This window comes from Capra hircus, chromosome 15, assembly GCF_001704415.2.
Source record: "Capra hircus breed San Clemente chromosome 15, ASM170441v1, whole genome shotgun sequence".
Classification (NCBI taxonomy): Eukaryota; Metazoa; Chordata; class Mammalia; order Artiodactyla; family Bovidae; genus Capra; species Capra hircus.
Window position 1 is genome coordinate 37334370 of NC_030822.1, and position 22611 is coordinate 37356980.

General features: G+C 47.7%; 1 protein-coding gene across 2 annotated transcripts in view; it reads left to right on the forward strand.

The window, feature by feature from the left end:
* PPFIBP2 (PPFIA binding protein 2) overlaps positions 1–22611 on the forward strand; it is a 153790-nt gene that overhangs the window by 123439 nt on the left and 7740 nt on the right. For both annotated transcript variants that reach the window (XM_005689726.3, XM_005689727.3), the window contains exons 9-19: positions 1071–1132; positions 2479–2554; positions 3678–3781; positions 5855–5922; positions 7511–7568; positions 8667–8708; positions 11598–11739; positions 13343–13481; positions 14114–14242; positions 22054–22204; positions 22493–22604. In XM_005689726.3, the coding sequence (XP_005689783.2) occupies positions 1071–1132; positions 2479–2554; positions 3678–3781; positions 5855–5922; positions 7511–7568; positions 8667–8708; positions 11598–11739; positions 13343–13481; positions 14114–14242; positions 22054–22204; positions 22493–22604 (1083 nt within the window). The remainder of the gene's footprint in view (positions 1–1070; positions 1133–2478; positions 2555–3677; positions 3782–5854; positions 5923–7510; positions 7569–8666; positions 8709–11597; positions 11740–13342; positions 13482–14113; positions 14243–22053; positions 22205–22492; positions 22605–22611) is intronic.

Sequence of the window (22611 nt, forward strand, 5' to 3'; positions counted from 1 at the left end):
CAGCAGATGTTGGCAATTTGATCTCTGGTTCCTCTGACTGTTCTAAATCCAGCTTGAACATCTGGCAGTTCACGGTTCATGTATTGCTGAAGCCTGGCTTGGAGAATTTTGAGCATTACTATTCTAGCATGTGAGATGAGTGCAATTGTGCGGTAGTTTGAGCATTCTTTGGGATTGGAATGAAAACTGACCTTTTCCAGTCCTGTGGCCACTGCTGAGTTTTCCAAATTTGCTGGCATATCGAGTGCAGCACTTTCACAGCATCATCTTTCAGGATTTGAAATAGCTAATTCCTAGACCTCCACCTATTTGGCGGAATGACTCCCAGCCCATTTAGGCTTTGTCCTTTGACCTGTCTCTCCAGACTAGTTTGTGAAGAATTTCAGAGTCTCTGTTGGGTCCAGAGTGGGAGAAGGCCAACTGTCATCTACCACAGACTGACAAAGACCCCTGGGCGCATAGGGAAATTCTGCAGGTTTATGATGAACTAAGATTGTTTTCCTTGACTGTAGAGTTGTTTCAATATATTTATAGATCCAATTAAACATTGTTAGTCAATTCTGACTATGCCTTTCCTAATTAAGTCAAGTACCTGGCTCTTTTTACATAATCATTCTTTTCCTGTCTCTGTTTGGCTGGAGACTCTCTTCCCATTTTAAATTCTCCTCTGGTATAATCCATGGGACTGTGTGATTCTTGATTCTCTCTGATACTAGTTAGCAGCCCTAGTACCTGCCTACTCAAGTTATAAAGGATAAATGTCAAATTTCTTCTGGGATATCAATTGTAGAAAGTTTGGGAGTTCTTCTACGACATCCTTGAGTAAATGACATTTTGTTTCCCCCCCAAAAAATGTCTATAAAGAGAAGACAAAATACCAGTTTAATTTGTTGAATTATCCAACAAATATTTAATGAGACTGACTGTGTGCCAGACACCATCCTGGGCTCTTTGAAGAAGTAAGGAGTGATGTGTAATTTATTCACACAGAAAGTTATAGCATCTTAGCAGGTAGAACTAGCTGTCTGCATTTTATGTAAATAATTCTTCCTACACTTAAATTCTTTTAGACCAAGAAATTCAACGTCTGAAAATGGGGATGGAAACTTTGCTTGTTGCCAATGAAGACAAGGTAAGATGGCCATTGAGCCGCCCTGTCCTTTCCCTGCTGACCTTCCTGGTTCTGTTTGGTCCCTTCTGGTCTCTGATACTTTGGGCAGGGCTGAGCCCATCAGGACACTGACTCAGGGAAGTGTCAGGAGATCCGCCTCTGCTTCCTGGAGACTCGGCTCAGTTACCTGCTTTTGACTTCGATGCCTGGGAGTTTTGCCTAAATGGAATCTCTCAAAGGCAGAATGAAGCCATATCTGTTCAGGCTGGTTTTGGGGACAAAATACACTGTGGTTACTGCCTATGTCATAGCTGTTGCTCAGACTCCTAACAAAACTTGAGAGCCATCCACCAGTCCCCCATGTTCATGATCTGGTGATAGGCCCTTCATAAAACTGGCGAGAGACCCATCAGCCTTATTTGTTCTTCACGTTGAATCCCTGCACAATCATAACATAGCCATCTCCATAGTACAGAGCACCTATCTGGCACAAAGGTCAGCTCTAAGGATCACAGCCCTGCATTTTACAGACCAGGAAACCGAGACTCAAAGTGCTTGAGTAGTGTTGCCCAAGGTCAGGTAACAGCAGATAGCAGAGCCAGGGTCATACCCACGTTTATCTAACTCTGAAATTTGTGTGTCATCCCAAGTCCCCAGCCTTTGCTGGGGAAGAATTGATCCCCTCCGGGAATTTCCTCTGTTATGTAAGGAATCTCAGACTCGTAAGGTATTGAGATAAATACGACAGCTTTATTTTAGTGGTTTTTTGTTGTTGTTTTTTTTTTGGCATGTAGCTTCAGAGGACAATGGGCTTCCCATGTGGCTCAGTGGTAAAGAATGTCACCTGCCAAGCAGGAGACACAGGTTCAGTCCCTGAATGGGAAGGAAATGGCAACCCATCTCTAGTATTCTTGCCTGGGAAATCCCATGGACCGAAGGAGCCTGGCAGGGCTACAGTCCACTGGGTCGCAAAGAGTCGGACATTACTGAGCGACTAAACAAGGACAACTAGAGGACAGTGCTTGGACCAGGAGGCGGGTTTCAGTGGCTGCATCAGGAGGGTAGGGAAACCGTTTCCTGCCCAGCAAACGTGTGAGCCATTCGAAGGCTGTGTCAAACAGGGGTTGTTTTCTAAGTAGAGATTGGACTCATAGCCTTCAGGGAGAGCCAGGAGTGTTTACGGCAGCCGAGGAGGCCGACCACTGAGAACCCCAGAGCTTGGGCACTCTGTCTCCCTTTGAAGTGTTCTAGAGGTTCCACACAGCTTTTCCTTTCTGTGTGCCCAGAACATAGCCTGGGCCCCAAATGAAATCACCTCAGGCGCCAGTGTTGTTGTTTACATGGAAATCTGTCTTGCTCTGTGACAGGACCGTCGGATAGAGGAGCTTACTGGGCTGTTAAACCAGTACCGAAGGGTGAATGAGATCGTGATGGCAACCCAAGGTAAGAGCAGCAGGGAGCTTACCATCTTCTCCCCAAGGTATTCCATCTCTACTGTGTTAAATGCTGGGCAGTCCTGCCAGAAGAGTCTTCATTTTTATTTGGGAAAATGTCCTGCAGGAAGATGGAGCTGGTTAGACTGCCCTGGATGGTAGGAAACTGGCAGCTCTTGATTTCCAGAAATTTCATCAAATGGCAGACAGTTCAGTACTTCCAGGGACTAAACTATCCAGATCATCAAGAAAGGAAAGCCTTCAACTTGACCCATTGGGAAACCCCACCCTCAGGAGGGCTATGCATCTCCCTGTCATACTTCTTAGAGGCAGTGAGTGCAGTCAAACCTGGATCCAAAGGCAGTTTAGTACCTTCACTGGGAATTAGAGCCTATCCACCTCCTGTAGAATCTAAAAGCATCCCTAGCAGTTGCCAGGACACTTGGGGAGCCTTCTTTGAGTTCCTGGGTGCTTGGGTTCCCATAGGAAGTCACGGGGCAGGGAGAGCTGTTTGTGTTTCATACTTGCTGCCCAGACTGAATGCAGCACTCGGGCAGCATCCGTGTTGTGTGGGCACCCTGGGGCAGATGCCCGATCGCCTGCCTTGTTGGTCACGCTGTTGACCCAGGCTCCCATTACAGATCCCGAGGAAGCAGCTGTTTCACAGGAGAGGGCTGCTATGGGGGTGCTCAGGAACCTCTCATTCAGGCTGAGCTGCTGCTGCCTCTTGGGGAAAAGCCAACCTCTAGTTCGGGTTGTGGCTGACTGGCTGTCACCCAGGGCCGCTGCCAGCCCTGCACACATGTCACAGGCTAATTTCCTCTAATCATTTTGGATCTTGGGTTAGATGAGGGCCTGAATGCCTGTGGCCAAGGAATGAGAAGATTGGAGAGGAATAATTGCGGGCTGGGGACTTCTCTTGTTTCCCCCAGCATGAGCTCTGACCTTGAAACGGCCTCCTGGAAGCCTGTGCTCAAATGCTCCAATGAATATTCTGAATCACACTTTTAATGTCCGTTAATGTTTTTCTTTGTCCCTCTTAATGAAGGAGAGACGGTGTTAGAATTTTGTGGTACAATTACAGGTTTCTAAACAAGCCATGTGGTGGTAATGATCTGCATTAATGCTTCCAGGGCCTTCAGAAAGAACTCTCTCCATCAATGAGGAAGAACTGGAGGGAGGCTTCAGGAACTGGAACACTGCAAATAAAGGCCCCGAAGACCTATTTAAATCAGAGGTACTGTGTTTCCATTAACGATGTGGGGTTTCTGCAGGCCCCGGGAGCTTGCCCTGAACCTGGGGGAGGATCTAATTGGGAACCTGCCAGGTATAAATCTTGACAGGTAGAAAAATTAAAGCAGTGGAGTCACCCCAGAGGCTCTGGGGAGACACTGAGGGTGGAAGGAGCCAGGGCACAGGCCTGTGTTCCTGCTGGGGAGAACAGCAGAGTGGCCACTAGACTTCTGAGGATAGGAATTTCCTGTTCTATTTTCTAGACTTTGTTTTGGCCGTGCGGGGTCTTCGCTGCAGTGAGGGCTCTTCTCTAGTTGCAGCCCGTGTGGGCGGCTCTCCGGCTCTGGTGTGCGGGCTTCCCTCATCGCGGAGCACAGGCTCTAGAGCGCGTGGGCTCAGTAGTTGCGGCATGCGGGCTCAGTCGTTGCGGTTCCCGGGCTCCAGAGCACGGGCTCAGTACTTGTGAAGCACAGGCTTCGTTGCTCCGTGGCGTGTGCAGTCTTCCCAGACCACGGATAGAACCCGTGTCTCCTGCATTGGCAGGCAGATTCTTCACCACTGAGCCACCAGGGAGGCCCCAACTTTTCTTTTTCAATTGGTTTCCTTGTTTATTTTTGCCTTTACTCTCTGGAATATGAGCATAGACCAAAGGGATATTTTTATTTACCACTGCCTCTCCAGGATCTGCAGTGATGCCCAATACCCAGTTAAATTCAACAAATATTTCTTTAATGAATGAATGCATCTTGCCCATTTGGAGGGATAATGAACTTTTGAAGTGATACATTCCTGTTTCACAGACAACCTCTCTTCCCTGTAGCCAGCATACAGATTTCCTTTTCTCTTGTTTAAAATCTGGTCCAGTTCTAAGGCTGTCTCTGGACTTGGTCTAGATACACTGGGCAAATAAACTTGTAGTTACAGATCTCAGAAGAAGAGGGACTTCAGTCCAGAATTTAAAAGGTTCTTAAAACTCCAGAACAGTCACGCTGAGGAGGGTCTTAGTCCAGCTAAACCCTTTTAATTAAGGGAGGGGCAAATGTGTCATCTAGTGGCCCAGTTAGTCAGAGCAACCACCCCAGACTGCTGGCAATAGTGGCAGTAACTGATATCCCGTACCCATGTGATTAGCATTGTACATGACTCACCTCATTTATGCCTCATGACACCCCACCGGGGATTCTTCTTTTATTGTGCTGCAGCTGAGGCTCAGAGAGGGTAAGTACTCTGCTCTAGGTCACACAGCAAGTAGGTAGCAGAACTTGGACTTGAGCCCAAAAGCCCAGGCTTTTAACAACACTACGTACTATAATGCCAGGGTTCTTTCTAAGTAGACCAGGAAGATACCAGGCTCTAAAGAAAGACAGCCCTTAGAGTCAGTGAAGACATTAAATTGCGTCCTTCTTTACCACCATTAGCTTGCGTTCATTCCACCTGTGAGACCCTTGCTTTTCAACCTTGCTAAGCCCATTCTCATCTCTCAAGATTCAGCTTAAGTGTCTCCCTTCTGAAGCCTCCCTGACCTTCCCACCAATGAGAAGGGTCCCTTCCATTCCCATTCTATTAATATATTATAGGACATGTTGCATTGATCTTTCATCCTAATTAACTTACCCACCTCCCTGATGGCCTGTCAGGCAGTGGATGCTGCTCCTGTTTGTTGATTGACTGTATGAATTACAGTGTTGTTCATTGCAAGCAGAAGTCCACTCTGGCTAAGTTACAACAAGGAATGCTTTTGAAAGGGTGCGCAGTGGCTTACTGAATGAAAGGAAAAGCTCAGAACCAAGCTCAGAAAGGACAGGGTGCAGGGATTCGGGTGTCAGGACTAACTTGTCGCTGCAAGGATGTGAGCTTGGGGCCTAGAAGGAGAGGCAAGTTGGCCATGGCTTTCAATATATCTTGCTTGTTGGCATCTTAAAAAAGCAAGGCACCAGTGTTGTTGTAGCCCCTGTGGCTATACCCAGGGTGGGAGATGTACCTCCCCAGGAGGAATTGTCCAAATAAGGGGAAAGGATGGTGGCCGGTCTCCAGGCAGTGACTGTTCTTTCCAGTGACTCTTCTGGTTCCCATGCAGGTGTCTCCAAGAGGCAGCTCTCCCACGGCGGGGCCACCCCCACTACCACAGAAATCACTGGAAACCAGGTAGGAGGCCCAAGCGTTTCTGTGGAGCTGCTGTGCTCTCAGGCCCCTCTCAGGGCTCCAGACGAGGCAGTGATCACAGCCACCCTGTCCTGGTCCCGCCTGCCCTCCCATAGTCAGGGCAGCACTCCAGGCCCCAGCAGCGGCCCCAGCAGCGGCCACATCAGGGCCAAAATGGTGGTGCAGTCATGAACCATGCCCACCTCCCCTGGCTGCAGAAGGGCTTCCCTACCCACAGGCCGAGGGGCCAGGTTCTTGTCACTGAGAGGAGATCTGGCCAGGGTTTGGGGCCTCGGGGAGGGGCTGCACCTTCTCTGTGCCCCCAGGGGCTCCTCAGAGCAGAGAGCGCCCTGCGCCATGAACCTGTCATTGCCACCAGCCCCTCTGGCAAGGCCTTCCTGCTCTCAGAGGGAGGCCAGCCCTGTGACAACACTCCACTCTCTCTCCAGGGAGGGCCTTTTCTTCTCATAGGGAGGTTGGTCCATTTGCTTTGAGGAAGCTTCAGATAGCAATGAGCTTACTGTGGGCTCGCCTATGTGGTCACCAACTGCCTCCTGACTGATACCCTCGAAAATCAACCTACTTCTAGTTACAAATGTCAGCTCTTTAGAACACATTTCCAAGGAACCGGGATCTGGAGCTCCACTGCCAAGGGCAGGCTGTCTTTCAGCCAAGTGACAGGAGTTTCCCCAGAAGGGCGCTGAATCTCCACAGCCTAGGCACTCAGAACCCCCCGTTTTCCATAAAGCCATTGTTACTGAGCTTTTAGCCCCAGAGGAAAGCAGTCATGCCAGGGATGGCGACTGGCCAATTTATAGTTTTGCAGAATAAGAAATTTGGTTGATGAGTTCGCTCAGAATGAAGTCAACATGGAGTGACTCACACTGACTAGACTCCTAAGAGACTAGTGTAGCAACAGATGCTGATTTATTCATTTGAACTGAGAAACATCACTGCCAAGGAGCCTTGTCACAGGTAACCCTCGTGACCATGGGTGGTGGTGCCGCTTCTCTATCCAGTTGGTTCCCTCCTCTGCAAAACAGTGCCCGAGAAAGCTGATTGCTCTGAGCAGACTGCTCCGGGCTCACAGGGTTGGAGCAGAGGGACAGGGGACCCCAGCAGGCGGTGCTTTGGAGCTGTGGCCGACGTGCCCATCTGCGCTCTCAGGCCCCGCCCCCTCCCTGGGTTACTCTCACACGCACAGACCAGGCAGTATTGGCCCCCTTTCCTCTTTTTCGACTCCACAGACATTGGCTTTCTCTTATGACCGCACAACAGCCAGCGCCCACTGATGCCACTGAATTGTGTATTCTTGGTCTTTGAGGACTGTTAAGGACTTTTGATTTGGATTTCAGTGATGCTCTCATGCATTACCAACACATGGTCAGACCAGACCATCCCCAGAGTGGGCCAGACTCATCTTACATGTAACAGTTAAATGATGAGAGGGTGTTGAGTTTTCTCCTGACCTTGACTCTGAGCCCAAGATAGAATACCAGTTAAACACTGAAATATCCTCTGCATGAATGATACTAAGTTCCTCCTTCTCCAGTAACTGTTTCCCTTTTTGTTTTCTCTTGTGTTTTTCCAGGGCTCAGAAAAAACTCTCCTGTAGTCTCGAAGACTTGAGAAGTGAATCTGTGGATAAGGTCAGTCCATCAGTCTATACATAAAGATGACTGAGTTATTTCTTTGAGGTCAGCACAGTGCCCGGACCCGCAGGCCAGGTGCTGTCCCTACCTCATGGAGGCTTTTATCAAGTTGCTGGGGAGGCAGGGATTTTATGAACATTTTGAGAAAACTGGTCAGCTATGGCTCAAGGCATCCTAGGGGCAGGGTGAGTCAGAACACGCTGCCTGGAGTTGATTAGAAAAGATGTTGAGGTGGGCATGGATAGGTTTGGGGAAATGGTTTGGGGAGCAGGAGGTGGTAAGGTCAGAGGCGGGAGTCAGATGGAGCCAGAGTTCTTAAATCCTGGCCCTATTTCCCCAGGGCACTTGGAATGTTGCAGAGGTTTTGAATGAGGATGAAAGTGAAGTCGCTCAGTCGTGTCCGACTCTGCGACTCCATGGACTGTAGCCCACCAGGCTCCTCCGTCCATGGGATTCTCCAGGCAAGAATACTGGAGTGGGTTTCCATTTCCTTCTCCAGGGGATCTTTCCAACCCAGGGATCGAACCCAGGTCTCCCGCATTGCAGGCAGATGCTTTAACCTATGTGGATAAAGATGCCCCTGGGAGTGGGTTATGGAATAAAGTAGAAGATTGGAGAGGAAGCTTCTTAAAGAGTCTAAAAAGACATGAGGAGGGCTTTGTGGCTCCTTATATGGGGCTAGCCCTTGACCACGTGGGTGCCCCTGTGCTGGAGAGGAGGGTCACAGATTCTTGGGCAGCGAGGTCATTGGACACACAGGGGTGCTTCCCTGTAGCACTCCAGTGACCTTGCTGTGTAGACCCCTTGGGGTCCAGCAGTAGGCCAGGCTCCCTGGTGATACAGTGGAAAACCAGGAAGGCAGGAGCCCGCAGTGGCTTTGTTCCCATCACGTGCCTGAGGCTCCCTCCGGTCTGTCCATGCAGCTGGACAGTGACCTGTGTTCCCTCCACCGGCTGTGTTGATCTGACAGGGATGGGGAGGGAGCGAGGGGCGAGCCTTGCAGATCCAGGCCGGCGGGCGGCCCTGAGTTGCTGCCGTGACTAACGCGGGTCTCTTTCTCTCCACATAACTGAAATGCTCCTTGCCACCCCACAGTGTGTCGGTGGGAACCAGCCCTCCCCCGTGGTAGAACCCAAGGTAGTATACATTAACCGCATGTCCCTGTTGTCGGTATGAGGCTGCGCTGTTTGCTAGTCTTTTCATTTAGCAAGTTACAGCTTTAGAAACCTTAAAATATGTTACCTGTAAGGGGTGAAAGGAAAGATGAAACCTCCTCTCCCGCTTTCTTCTTCCGTGCCCTCAGCTGGATCTGTGCTTTCACCTCCCTTATCTGTGCAATAGGACTTCTTCTTATCTCCCCCATCTCACAGGCTCTGAGAAATCCACTTTTAAGGCAGAGTTGTTCTGATCTCTGGGGAGGGAGATGTTATGATCTCAGCCCTCGTCCTTTCTGTAGTGATAAGTCATGGTTAAAACACCCGGGGGCACACTCAGCGCAGGCGCACGGATCCTTCTGCAGTGTCCCCACACATGGATGTCTGGCCTTTGCTTTCTATGACTAAGAACTCTTGACACTGTAAGACACCCTCTGTATTCTTCTCCAGCCCTGTTAGATGCATGTCTGGACTTTCCTAGAATGTGCCTCCACTGATGGGCTCTCCCTGTGGAGTCCACGCAATGAGTCAGTCTCCCCTGCTCCTGACAGCTTTGGAATTGGAGTCCCTCAGGCCCTGTCTCAGTTATCATCTCCTGTGCACAGGTCACAGACCCTGAAAGGTCCTATTCCATATCCTTGGAGCGAGCAGTGAGTCCTCCCTGTTGTGCTGGGACCACTTGAGCCTGATGTAGATGGGGTCTGCCCCCTGCTCTCCTCGCTCCAGGGACTGATCTTGTCGTTGACTGCTGTCGCTGTAGACCTCGGGCGTGTGATATTCTGTGCCTCTGTGTCCTCGTGTGCTGGGCCAGGGGCAGAAATTGTTGTCCTCTGTTCAGAAACAATAAAATGGAGGTTCTGAGGGGCTAAAGAGAAAGAACTTGGCCCGAGTTGGTCTGACTCCCAGCCTAGGCTCTCCTGCTCAGGTGCGCTGCCTCTGTGCTCTTTCAGGGCAGCGGGGTCTTCAGCCGTCTGTTTGGGATTTCCAGCCTTGCCTGGGATTTCCATCCCCTTAACCAGGGTCATTCTTCTCAGAGCCTGCAATGCGGGACTGGCTTCGGGCGCTTCCGTTTCCCCTGTGTTGTGTCCTGATGTTGCATCGCCTTCTCCAGCAATGAGTCCCTCCTTCCCAGCATCTCTTCTTGGCTGAGCAGAGCTGAGAGCCCTTTCCAGTGCCCTTGGTTCTTTCACTGTCTCTTTCACGTGCCTGAGCTGCCTTTGAAGCCATCTTCCACAAGGCTCTGCCCTCTGTAAGTCTCAGCCCTTCAGCGAGCTCCTGGGGCAGTCCTCATGGGTGTAGCCTTGGCTGTCTCTGCCCTGTCTTAGAGGAGTGTTTATGATGATACGGCAGGATGTCTGTTTCTGAACCCTTCCCCACTCCCATATTTCCTGTATAAAATGGAACTTGGAGCCATGCCCTTCAGCTCTCGAAAATTTGTGAATGCTGCCTTCCCCACAGTCAGCAGTTCCCGGGTCTGACTGTACGTCAGAGCAATCTGAGACGTGTGTTAAAAATACAGACTCCCAGGGTGCACTCCCACAGGGGCTGATTCATGGGTGCGGCGCGACCTGGGTTTTTATATTTACAAGTGTCCCAGGTGATTATAAACCAGCCCGTGTCGGGGCTGGTGTTTGGAAACTGTTGCTGTTGACTATAAGTTTTAACAGGTCCAATCTGTCCCTCATGGGTCATCATGAACTTAAAAACTGTGTGGTGTCCATCTCTTCAAGTTCAGTTATTCCTCCTTTACCAGCCAGTTCCTTCAGAATCCCTTGAAAATTTAGCCCACTATTCTCATCTCTGTTCTTTCTGAGCTGATTTATATAGGATTAGTATTCAGTTTTCAATGACTAAATTGAATTTCAAACAATTTCTAAGGCATGCCTTTATAAGGAAACTGAATTCAGAAATTTATTGGGCACTTGGCTTTTAACTAAATGAAAGATATCACAGTCACTGAAGTCTCCCACTAGTCTTCTGACTTGTTCATTTTGAAATTGGTTTCATCTTTCTACTTTTCGACTTCTGCATCTGTTCAAGTGATCCACAGTTGATTCCCTTGGTAACATTGCTTTAATTTCTCTTTTCTTTTCACTCAAATGAATTTACTTCTGTGTTTCCCTTAGATTTGTGGGTTTAGGGCCCATTAAATCCTTCTTGACCAAATAAGTGCAGTTCTTTTTTTTTTTTTTTAATGCAATTCTTCTTCATCTCGAAATCAACTTTTCTTTTTGGAACCCTTTCCATGGCCAGAGTCTGAGCACAGGGCACACCGCCCTGGGCTGAACCTCATGCAGACTGTGATCCCAAGTTCCCAGGAAACTTCATGCTGGGAGGTGGCCCTCTGACCCGCTTCCTGTTGACATCTCCTCTGACTGTGTTCTTACCTTCTCGCTTCACCTTAACCTGCTGTCTTTCAAAATAACTATTATTGTGATTTATAAATACGATCAATAGATACTATTATCTACTACGGTAAAGCAATAGGTATAACATTTGTTGGAATTCTGGTTTGTATGCTCAAAGAGCTTGAAAGGTAATTCTTGGCTGTTGATCCCTTAACCTCTGAGCACAAGGCCAGACAGCAAAGGCTTCGCCTTCTGTTCAGACATGGCTTCTGTCAGCCCTCGATTCGAGCTCGACTCTGTCCCCATCTCGCTATGCAGCTTTGGGCAAGTTTCTTTCTTTCTCGGAGCTCTGGTCCTATTGCCTGGCCTAGACTAATTGGCCTTTGAGGAGCTTCAAGTTGGCCTCAGTTTACAAATGGTTCTTGGAGAACAGGGAGTTGTTCCTGCATCCAGAGATTTCCTAATTGGGTTTGAGGTGGAAAGTGATAGCTAATTCAACATCTCCCTCCCTCTCCTTCCCTTAGGATGGCCCTTTCCTGGCGGAGCACAAGTACCCCACGTTACCTGGGAAGCTTCCGGGAGCCACGCCCAATGGAGAGCCTGCCAAGTCTCCACCCGCCGCCGCCTCCCCAGTGGACCCCGCAGGGAGCAGCCCGCTGAGGCTGAGTGAGTGTCCAGACCCCAGGCTGGTGGCTTTTGGTGCCTCGGCCTTGGCACTTCCATTGTTGCACGAGGTCCCTGCACCCTCCCCACCACAGCCCAGATCTGGAGAGCAGTGGGGGTGGGTGGACGGGGCAAGTCGTACCTCAGGGTGATCCCATGTCCAGAGACGATGGCTGTCTTTCTGGGCTCACCGTTCCCTTCCAGAGCCCAGGAATCAGGGTGTGTGCCCACCTTCTTTCCACCTGTGATTATTCTACCCCCTTTTTCTCTTCTCCTCTGTTCCTCCTCTCTCGACTCCTTCCTGACCTTCCTGTTTTCCCTCTTTCCCTCCCTGCTAGACACCACACTCCACCCTCCCTGGCCCTCCCCATTCCTCCTCTGTCCTCCTGATCTCTTTCCTGTCTCTGCCTTCCTCTCTGCAGCCTCCCTCTTACCAGTAGGGTGATATTATGTGCTCTTCCAAGGAAGAGCATTTCCTTAGAGAAGTGGAGTCAGTGGGCAAGGGTGCCAGTCCACCAGTAGCCTTTTGGTGCTTAGGATCTGATGGAGGTCTTTGCACAATAGTCTGTATTTCTCCAATAGCAGCAGCGGATCAGTGGCGGGGGGCGGGGGTGCTAGAAGGGAGCATTCTGGTCCTGATCGAGCTTTCCCCACCCCTGACTCCTCATCTCTGGCTGTTTCCGAGCCAGCCAGTGTACAGGCTTCTGCCCTTGGCTAGTACTGCCTTTGGCTGCAGAAACTCCAGAGAAGCCCCTGAATGAATGTGTCCTAGCGACACTCAGACTGTGGACTTTCCTGCAGCTTCAGATCACTGTAGTCTGATCTGAGTGAGCTCTGACAGGTGCACAAGAGCAGTGGGGAGCCTGGCATATTCAGCCCTCACAGCCACCCCCCTCACTCCATGTGTGTGGATGCCTTACCTGCGAGGAAGTGGCACCAGGAGCATTTGGTCCCCTCACTGCATGACCCTGCAGGTCAGGCTCAGTCACCCTTCACCCCACCCTTCCTTGTGAGATTATTTTTCTTTCTGTTTGAGTTTTTCCCTCTTGCTCGATGACTCTTGTTTATTTCTTTGCTTCCCTATAACTCTGTTGGGCTGGACTTTGGCCTCTCTTGCTTCTTCATGTGGCTTCTCTGCTTCTTGGTTGGCTGGAGACCGTGGCCGGAGTGTCAGTGCCCCCGTATTAGGTACTGTACCCTTCCAGGTGAGGTGGACAGTGAGACGCCCTTGCTTGCCTCCCGGGACACCCTCCCTTTTCCAAACATTCAGCCAGGTCTCCCTGCTGCCTGCACTCCCACGTCTCCCTGGGGGGAGAGAGGAAGCTCCTTGCTGGAGTTATCCTGAAAGTAGTGGGCCCCCATATGAAGACATTTGCTCACCCAGATTTGAAGCCTTAAGCTCACTAACTCCCCAGAGAGAAAACCTGGGGTACGCCTGAGCCCCTACTGGTCTCCGAGATCTTGCTGTAAAGTTCTGCCCTGAAAACAGGGCTGGGCAGACTATTCTCGACTCCTACTGAGGGAATGGCCCAGGCTTGGGGAGAAGGTTTGCAGAGGTCAGGTTCCTTCTTGTCATTCACATGTCATTTCATTTTTTCAATCTCAGGAGACACAGAAAGTGGCTGGGACGACACTGCCGTGGCCAATGACTCATCCATGTCATCGGGCACCGAGTCCAGCCCCCAGTCTCCCCTGACACCAGATGGTAAACGGAGCCCCAAAGGCATCAAGAAGTTCTGGGGAAAGTAAGTTGGTGGTGATGATCATTAATTACATTGTTCAGAATTAATATTCTTGGCTGAGCAAAGTGTCTCCATAACCCCCCTGTTTAATTAGATGTTGGAATAGCAGGAAGCACAGAGTGGTTACATGTAGAGAGAAGACTTTGGCCCAGAGAAGGAGAACTATGAAAGGCACTCCTTAAGTAGAGCCAGTTGCCATACATGTCATTCATTTTAGGCATCAGTCCATCCCACAGACCCTGAGAGCATCCTCTGCGGCTATGCCTCACGTGCTTTGGAGAGACGCATGGGTGAGACCAGTTTCTTCCTCCTCAGGGCTCAGTCTGTGTCTCAAGCGATCTTTGAAGATAGAGTGCTGAGTCTTTGCTGGCCTTGCTGACCCAGTCTGCAAAATAAGGCAGAAACTGGGGCCTCCTCCCAGGCAGCACTTTGACCCCCCAGGGAGAGGGGCCTCATCCCAGAGGCACGGTTAGAGTTGAGGCTGGGCCTTGATGCTGGCCCTCAGGGGAGGCACTGGGAAGCAGGGCCATCCCGAGCCCTGGGTGTGGCTTGTGAGGCCCTATGTAGGGGGAGTACACTGACCTCGGGCTTCCAGCCTGCCCTCTGACGGTCTCCATGGATTCCTGTCTACACAGGATCCGAAGGACTCAGTCAGGAAACTTCAACACTGATGCCCCAGGGGTGGCCGAGTTTCGACGAGGTGGGCTCCGGGCAACTGCAGGGCCAAGACTGTCCAGGACCAGAGACCCCAAGGCTCAGAAAAGGTAAGCCTCCCTCCAATCCATCTGCAAAGAATCGTAAAATCCTGCCCAGGATGAGTGGGGATGGGGGCTGGATGCCCCAGAGCCTCCAGAGATGGAAGGCAGGAGCCCCTAGCCCTCAGCTTCTCGGCCTATCCCTTTGACACATGTGGACATTGCTCATGCTTATATCTAGGTGCACTGAGGCAGAGGCAGGGGCTGCCTACAGCCAGGATGTGGGGTAGGAGGTGGCGCTCCAGCCCCACAAGTAAACCTCAGTTTCCTTATCTATGAAGTGTGGGGTCAAAAACAGGTGCTTGTGAAAGTTCTTATGAGGCTCACGTGAGCTCCTACACATTTAACCCTGGCGTCAGCTGGCCACATTCAAGGGTCCCCTTCCCCCAGGAGACTGGTGGAAAGAGAGCATGGCCTGCTTCTGGGGAAGCCCCTCCTTTCACACAGACCTGCAAAAGGGTGCGGGGGCAGCAGGCAGATCTGCCCTGATCCCTCATGACACACGGGACCAAACCCTCCTGCAGCGGCAGCCTGGAAGGGCTTATAAAGGGATCAGAATGGGAGATTCTTATATGACTGTTCCCCTCACACCCTAATAAAAAAAGCATTAAAAGAAACTTTTCCAGAGATCGCCCTGGTGGACACCCTCTCGCCACCAGCTTCATCCCCCTGCTTTCCCCACATCTCCCTACTCGGAGAAGAGCCTCTCCCTTCCGACCTGCCCAGGTGAGCCTTTAGTCCTGTCTTAGGGAAACCCTTTTCCATAACCTCTGCTCCCATCAGATGATCTCCGCAGTCTATCATCTTGAGCGGAATATCTCCTACTGAAGTCCGAGTTTCTCAGACATGAACAGGCTCCAGGGGGCCTTTCTCGAGGTTGGACTGTGACATTCTAAATTTAGCCAAACAGTAGGAAGTAAGGATGTTTTGTTTCGGCTGTGCTGGGCCTTCACTGCTGTGCATGGGCTCTCTCGCTGCGGTGAGGGCGGGCCTGCTCTTCGTCGCAGCGCTCAAGCTTCTCGCGGTGGCCTCTCCTGCTGAGCACAGGCTCTAGGTGCACCGGCTTCCGTAGCTGCAGCACAGGGACTCAGGAGTTGCGGCATGTGGGCTTTAGGGTACACAGGCTTCAGTAGTTGTGGTGCATGAACACAGTTGCTCCACGGCCTGTGGGATCTTCCCAGACTAGGGATCAAACCTGTGTTCCCAGCATTGGCAGGTGGATTCTCATCCTCTGTACCATCAGGGAATTCCAAAATGTAAGGTTTAGCCCTCTTAATTTTCACCCTCCTGAGACTGCCAGACACCAGGGGCAGGTGCACGTTAAGACTAAGATGTGCACAACTTGCAGACTAATTCCAAGTCCAGACCTTAGTGAAGGGGGAGTGATGTTTCCCTGGTGTGGCATGCTGTTCACAGACCTGCACCCCTGCGGAAGGGAGCATGTGTGGACATACCCTGCTTCCCCACCCAGCCCCCTCCGGTTCCCAGGCCTTGCCAGGCTCTCCCATGAATACTCTCAGGACCTTCGGTGAGTGTCCCCAGACCCATCCTCCAAGTGTCTTGCAGAGAAAACCCGAGGATGCATCGTCCTCCTGGTCCTGCTCTGCGAGGCTCATGGATCCACGTTTACATTCTAGTCAGACATGTAAATGCTCAGCAAATGTTAGTTTTTAGAGGCTAGAGAATCTAAGGATATGGTCTGAGAAGGCAGAGACCAGTTCAGAGCCATTAGAAAATAAGCTGCAGGAAGCTTTTCCATATATTCCATGAGTATTCTAATCTACTTGGCAGTCTTCTGACTTTAGACATTAATGGTTCTGGGATGAAAAAATAAAGCCACCATAAGCTTGAATGATGAAATTTTGTTCCACTTCTGGCTTTCCTTTGGATTTATTCTTGAAGAGGGGATCATTGGTTGGGTGTAAGAACTTCTCTAAGACCCTTAGGCGTTTTTCCTTAGAGCAGGACTGCATGGTTAAGGGGCCCCATTCACTGTCTGCCAAGTCACTTGGGTGTGGGGTGGCCAGTGTGGGGAACTTTCTCTGCCAAAGGCAGAACTGCAGTTCCAACCACAGAGTTGCTTTGTTTGGATGTCTTTGTGCTTTGTTAACAATAACAATGGATGACAAGGAGAATGGGAATGAAGGCCTGATAAGACTGTATGTTTATCACAGCTGTGCTTGTGGTAACAAAAATGAGCTTGCTGGTGGGAAAGAAAGGCCTTTATTACTCTTTAGCAGAAATGTGATATAATTATATGCTAATACTCTCTGGTATTTATAGTTTATAGATATTTAGGTGTAGTCTTTAAAAAATATTGTCACCAGTATTCCTATAGGAAAAGTTCATTGTTATTGAAAGTCTCCAGCCCTAATCTTTTCCTTTTTTTCCAGTGGAACAGTTGTTTGCTAATATAATATTTGATAATGACATTTTATAGGAACTCTCAGGTTATAGAAGAATCCATGTTTAAAATTTTTCCTGTTTTGCTGATTTACGTTCCAATGGACAGAGGAGCCTGACTGGCCACAGTCCGTGGGATCGCCGAGTCAGACATGACTGAGTGACTCACACACACACACACACACACACACACACAGACACACACACACACACAGACACACACACACACACACAGCACTTCTGTACGGTGAGTGCTTATTGCACCTATAACCTTCTCAGCATTAACTATTTGCAGCTTTTCTTTGTTTAAACTTCTAGTTTTATAGGCCTCCCCAAATTACATTCTTACTGTTAATTTTGCTTACATGTTTATTTCTTTTGTGAATTGTGAGCATTTTTGCCCATTTTATTTAGTTATGAATATCTTTTAATTAGTTATTTAATTTCTATTTGTTCTCTATACAGTATATTAAGATATTAAGCCACATCTAAAAATTGTGATAGGTCATGTTTCAGGTTTGTTGCAGACTTTACTTTGATATATGAAATTTTTAGGTTTGTGTACAATATGTTACCAACTTTTCCTTTGTGATATCTTTCATTATTTTGTTTTAAAATTTTTCAATGATTTTTTTAAAAACTGGTTTTAAACAATGAATTTTTTAAAAGTAATTTTTAAAAACTTCAAAAGCCATCTATTTAGAGATTTATTTTGGTGTGCAGTGACAGAGTTTTTTTTCCCCAAGAAAAAGTAGAATGTAAATGTTTAAGTCAGCCAGACTTTAAAGCCACATATCTGGCCCCCATCTCTGGAGGGGTTTTCTGAGTTCGTCTACAGAGTGTATTGCCTTAGTGACTCTAGCTTATGAGTCGTCTCTGATCAGAGTGCTTCCCTGCCTCCCTTCCCTGCCCCATTTCACTGCCTTTGTCCCAAGGTCATTTACTTGTCTGGGCCCCTTCCACAGTCCAGAGAGGGTTCACCCAATGTACTGACAAAGCCCTGTGTTTGGAAATTTTTTCATAAGTAAGACATTTCAAATACAAACAGTTTTGAGACTGCTGACTCTTTACTCCAACTTTCCCTTGGTCTATGCTTAGACTAATGTCAGATGACACTGGAATAGCCACGGGCATTGGGTTTGGTGGAATTACGTTTATGTGGTTTGGAGTCACTTCGTGTTTAGTTTACTAAGGTTTCATTAATTAGCTGTCCTACTATGAAAATGGCTTCCAATGTGCCAGTGTGCCCAGCACTCTGACGCAGAGATTCAAAGTCAGAGATCTTGTTCCAAAACGAACTTGTCCTCTGGCATTTGGTTTCAGAATTATGGGGTAGTGGGAAAAGAAAGAGCATTTGAAATACACAAAACCAGAAGCTAGTCTGTGGAAAGTCTTTCCAGTCATCAGATTTGCATAATCCTAAACAGGAGATTTGGTTCTCTTGGTCTTTTTCAAAACAGAAGTCCTCTCTTTTCAGAAACGGACTAATGAAATACATGCAATGATAAGGGCACCCTGTGTTCTCCGTCTGCCATGGGAATGGTCTGTTTGATAAATCACACTTAGATCATTTTAACTGCAATTTGGAAAGATGTTTTGGAGCATGTTAGTAAAACAAGTGGTTTGGCTGTATATGAAAGGTACTTTCTCTGTCATCTCTAAATCACTTAACACCATGTTCAGCCCCGGACAAGAGTATGGGAGACCCTGGCACTGACAGAATTCCAGGAGGTGGGAAGGCTGGGTTTGCTACTGTGGGAATACCACAAGCTTAGGAGAGCAGAGACCATTCACAAAGCAAGAAATGGGAATATGATTAAGGGTAGAGGAGCATGTCAAAGCTCTAGGATGTTTTGAAAAGGTCTACAGGACAGAGGCATTCAAATTACAGTCTCAAAAACACTTATTTCACCTCAGAACTAAAATGTCTCTCTGATATGTAGAACATTTATTTCTTCCCAATTCCCAGAAACTTAGAAACTGAAATTAAAAGGTAATAGAAGTGATAAAGTGAGCACTGACATTAAAAGAAACTATTCTGATATTAAGAAAAATATATACACAAAAAATCCCAGATCAAACCAAATGCAATAATTCACCACGAGCAACAGATAAATTCCAAACAAAATAGTGAATTTTGTGGTTGTTGTTCAGTTGCTAAGTCATGTCTGACTCTGCGACCCCATGAACTGCAGTACGCCAGGCTTCCCTGTCCTTCACTGTCTCCCTGAGTTTGCTCAAACTCATGTCCATTGAGTCAGTGACGCCATCCAACCATTTCATCCTCCGTCACCCCCTTCTCTTGCTTTCAATCTTTCTCAGCATCAGGGTCTTTTCCAGTGAGTCAGCTCTTTGCCTCAGGTGGCCCAAGTATTGGAGCTTCAGCATAAGTCCTTCCAATGAATATTCAGGGTTGATTTCCTTTAGGATTGACTGCTGTCTAAGGAACTCCCAAGAGTCTTCTCCAGCACCACAGTTTGAAAGAATCAGTTCTTTGGCGCTCAGCCTTCTTTATGGTCTAACTCTCACATCCGTACGTGATCACTGGAAAAACCATAGCTTTGACTAGACGGACCTTTGTTGGCAAAGGGATGTCTCTGCTTTTTAATACGCTGTCTAGATTTGTCAGCTTTTCTTCCAAGGAGCAAGTGTCTTTTAATTTCATGGCTGCAGTCATTGTCGGCAGTGATTTTGGAGACCAAGAAAATAAAGTCTGTCGCTGTTTCCATTGTTTCCCCATCTGTTTGCCATGAAGTGATGGGACCAGATGCCGTGATTTGCGGTTTTTTGGTGTTGAGTTTGAAGCCAGCGTTTTCACTTTCCTCTTTCACTTTCATCAAGAGGCTCTTTAGCTCCTCTTCGCTTTCTTCCATTAGTGTGGTATCATCTGCCTATCTGAAGTTGTTGATATTTCTCCCAGCAATCTTGATTCCAGCTTGTGCTTTATCCAGCCCCACATTTTGCATGATATACTCAAAATAGTGAGTAGGTCCCTTGATTGTTGTTCAATAAAGTGAATCATATATATGAACACAATGGCAAAAGATGAAAATTTCTTGATTTTACATGATACACTAACTTTGACCAAGATGATGTTGCCTAATATGCAACAGCCACAGGGACATTAAATAAATGTCAACTCAAAAAATATTTAATAAACACCAGAAAGCTTGAATGCTGTGGAATTTTACAGCTCATATCTAAAGGACACTTTATAGTTTTCCTAAATTTAATGATTCTAAAATTGTATTTAACAATACCATTTTTAAATTGTGAAGCTGAAAGGTTTTTTAAAAATACTATCAAAATAACAAATATTGGTCTATTGTGCTAGAAGGAAGGCGGAATTAAGCTTCTCACAGAAAATACAGCCCTGCCCCACCCACAGATTCAAATAACCACATATCAGATTTTTAGTGGTTGAATCCATGGATGCAGAACTCACAAATACAGAGGGCTGAGTGAACTATGCCATTTTATCTAGAGGGCTTGAGCATCCCTGGATTTTGGTGTCTTTGGGGTCCTGGAACCAATCCCCTAGCAGATATAGAGGGACAGCTATGTTATTGAGTTGTTGACATATGAAGCAAGCAGAGACTACCAAATATGAAGGTAAAGCCCTATAGAAGTGTATTTGGAATTAATGAAAACATTATTTTTCTGGATTCCATGATATTTTTCCATTTTAGCTAGATTTGTAACTTTTGTGATTTTTTTTTTATTCTAAATACACATTTTGTTCCTAATTTTGTATTCAAATCGTGCATTCACATATTCCATCTGCATTCAATTCTTAAAGAGGTCCCCCGCCCCAGATTTTATAAGTTCCAGGTCTCAAAAAACCTAGATCTGCACGTATTCATGATTCATTAGAAACCTAGGCTCTAGGCTGGGTGACCAGCACCTGCTCTAAGGCACACACCATCTCCTGCACCTGCTCTAACATGGTGCTTCCTGGTCATCCTGGCTCTTTAGGAAATCCTCTCACTTTCAAGGAATTTTTTAACGCCTCATTCAGGCATTAAAAATTTTCTTATTTTAACCAGCATTTTAGAAGTACGTCCTTAGAAGCAATCTTTTGGAATAGCCAGTCTTCTATATTCCGTGAATCCGCCTTTATTTAAAAAAAAAAAAAGGATATAAAATTGCTTTGTCAACCTCCCCCCACCCCCCACAACTCAACTGGGATTTGCGTGTGCCATTGTATTCAGACTGTAAATGAAAAATTGATGTCTGTAAGAATTGATGGCTTTGTAAAACCCAGGCCTCCTGTCGAGGAACATGATCTAGCTCTTCATTTATTCATATCCTTTTTATGCTGCTCAGCTGAGTGTCATAGTTACCACCTCCCCCATCCCCACACACAAGGACCCACTCAATTCTTGTTAAGGCAGCGCTTAGACATTTTATAATTTTGGTTGCTATCAGTGGGATTTAAAATTATTTTAACAAAAATAGTAGTGTCTGTGCATTGGTATATAGAAAATCATGTATGTCATGTAAATATTAGGAGTATGTGTATTTTATATCTGGCCACCTCACTGAGTTCTCTTGGGTTTTCTAGGTAGACAGTCATGTCATTCTGAAAAGAGTGGCTTTATTTCTACCTTTCTAATAGCTATATTTTTGCTTTTTATTTTTTTCTCTTCTTATACTACTGCAACTCTGACCAGTGTTACTAGTGTGATAAAAAAGTCTTTTTTATTGATTTTAATTTGAATGCTCCTAGTATTTCATTAGTAAATAGGATTTTAACTACTGATAATTGGAGGTTTTTTTTTTTTAATGTTTGAGTAGTGATACTTTCTCTAGCTTTCTAAGCATTTTGGTAAAAATGATATTAAACACTGTAAAACATGATTCAGGTGTGGATCTAAATCCTACTGGGGCTGTGACTCTGGGCTTTGGTTCAGGTGTGTATGTATGTGGACTGCGTGTTCATGTGAGCACAGCTCCCTGTGTATGTGTGTGTTAAGTCCCTCAGTCATGTCTGACTCTTTGCGACACCATGGACTGTAGCCCTCCAGGCTCCTCTGTCCATGGGATTTTCCAGGTAAGAATACTGGAATGGGTTGTCATTTCCTATTCCAGGGGATCTTACCAACATCAAACCCATATCTCCTGTGTCCCCTGCATTGGCAGGCAGATTCTTTACCACTGCGCCATCAGTGAAGCTCTTGAGCACAGCTTCCTGAGGCTTGTGTAACTGCCCCAAGCTCTCAGCAGCTGCAGATCTGAGATTCCCACCAGGTGTTATCCCAGGACACTCAAGAGTCTATCTTGAATGAGTATGTTGTGGTTCAACTCGATCGCATTATGGGAGTTGTTGGTTTAAACCTAGCCCCTTTTTGTGAGGCACTATTATGTTCAGATGGAGCCCAGGCTCTCATGCTAACAGGGTCATTTCCTGCTTCCAGTGACGCCAACGCCCCCTTTGCCCAATGGAGCACGGAGCGTGTATGCACGTGGCTGGAGGACTTCGGCCTGGCTCAGTATGTGATCTTTGCGAGGCAATGGGTGACTTCTGGCCACACTTTACTGACAGCTACCCCTCAGGACATGGAAAAGGTACGGGCTGAGCCCTGGGCGAGGAGGCTCCTACTTCTCCCCAAACCAATGCATGGGAAGATGAATTCCCCCCCATTCCTTCCCACCCACCACCCCGACAACATGCCCACACGTAGGAAGATGGGCAAAGGAGGCCAAGATTCTGTTGCTGCAGGTTGATCCCAGGGCGGTGGGCAGAGGTCTGCTGTTATGCTCCACCCAGTGCAGGATCTCCACCCAGACACAGGAGCCTCTGAGAGCTGGGTTGCCTGCCGAAATTTCACAGCTGTCTCCATCTTTCACTTGCAGGAGCTGGGAATTAAGCACCCTCTTCACAGGAAAAAGCTGGTTTTAGCAGTGAAAGCCATCAACACTAAGCAGGAGGAGAAGTCTGCACTGCTGGACCACATTTGGGTAACACGTAAGGA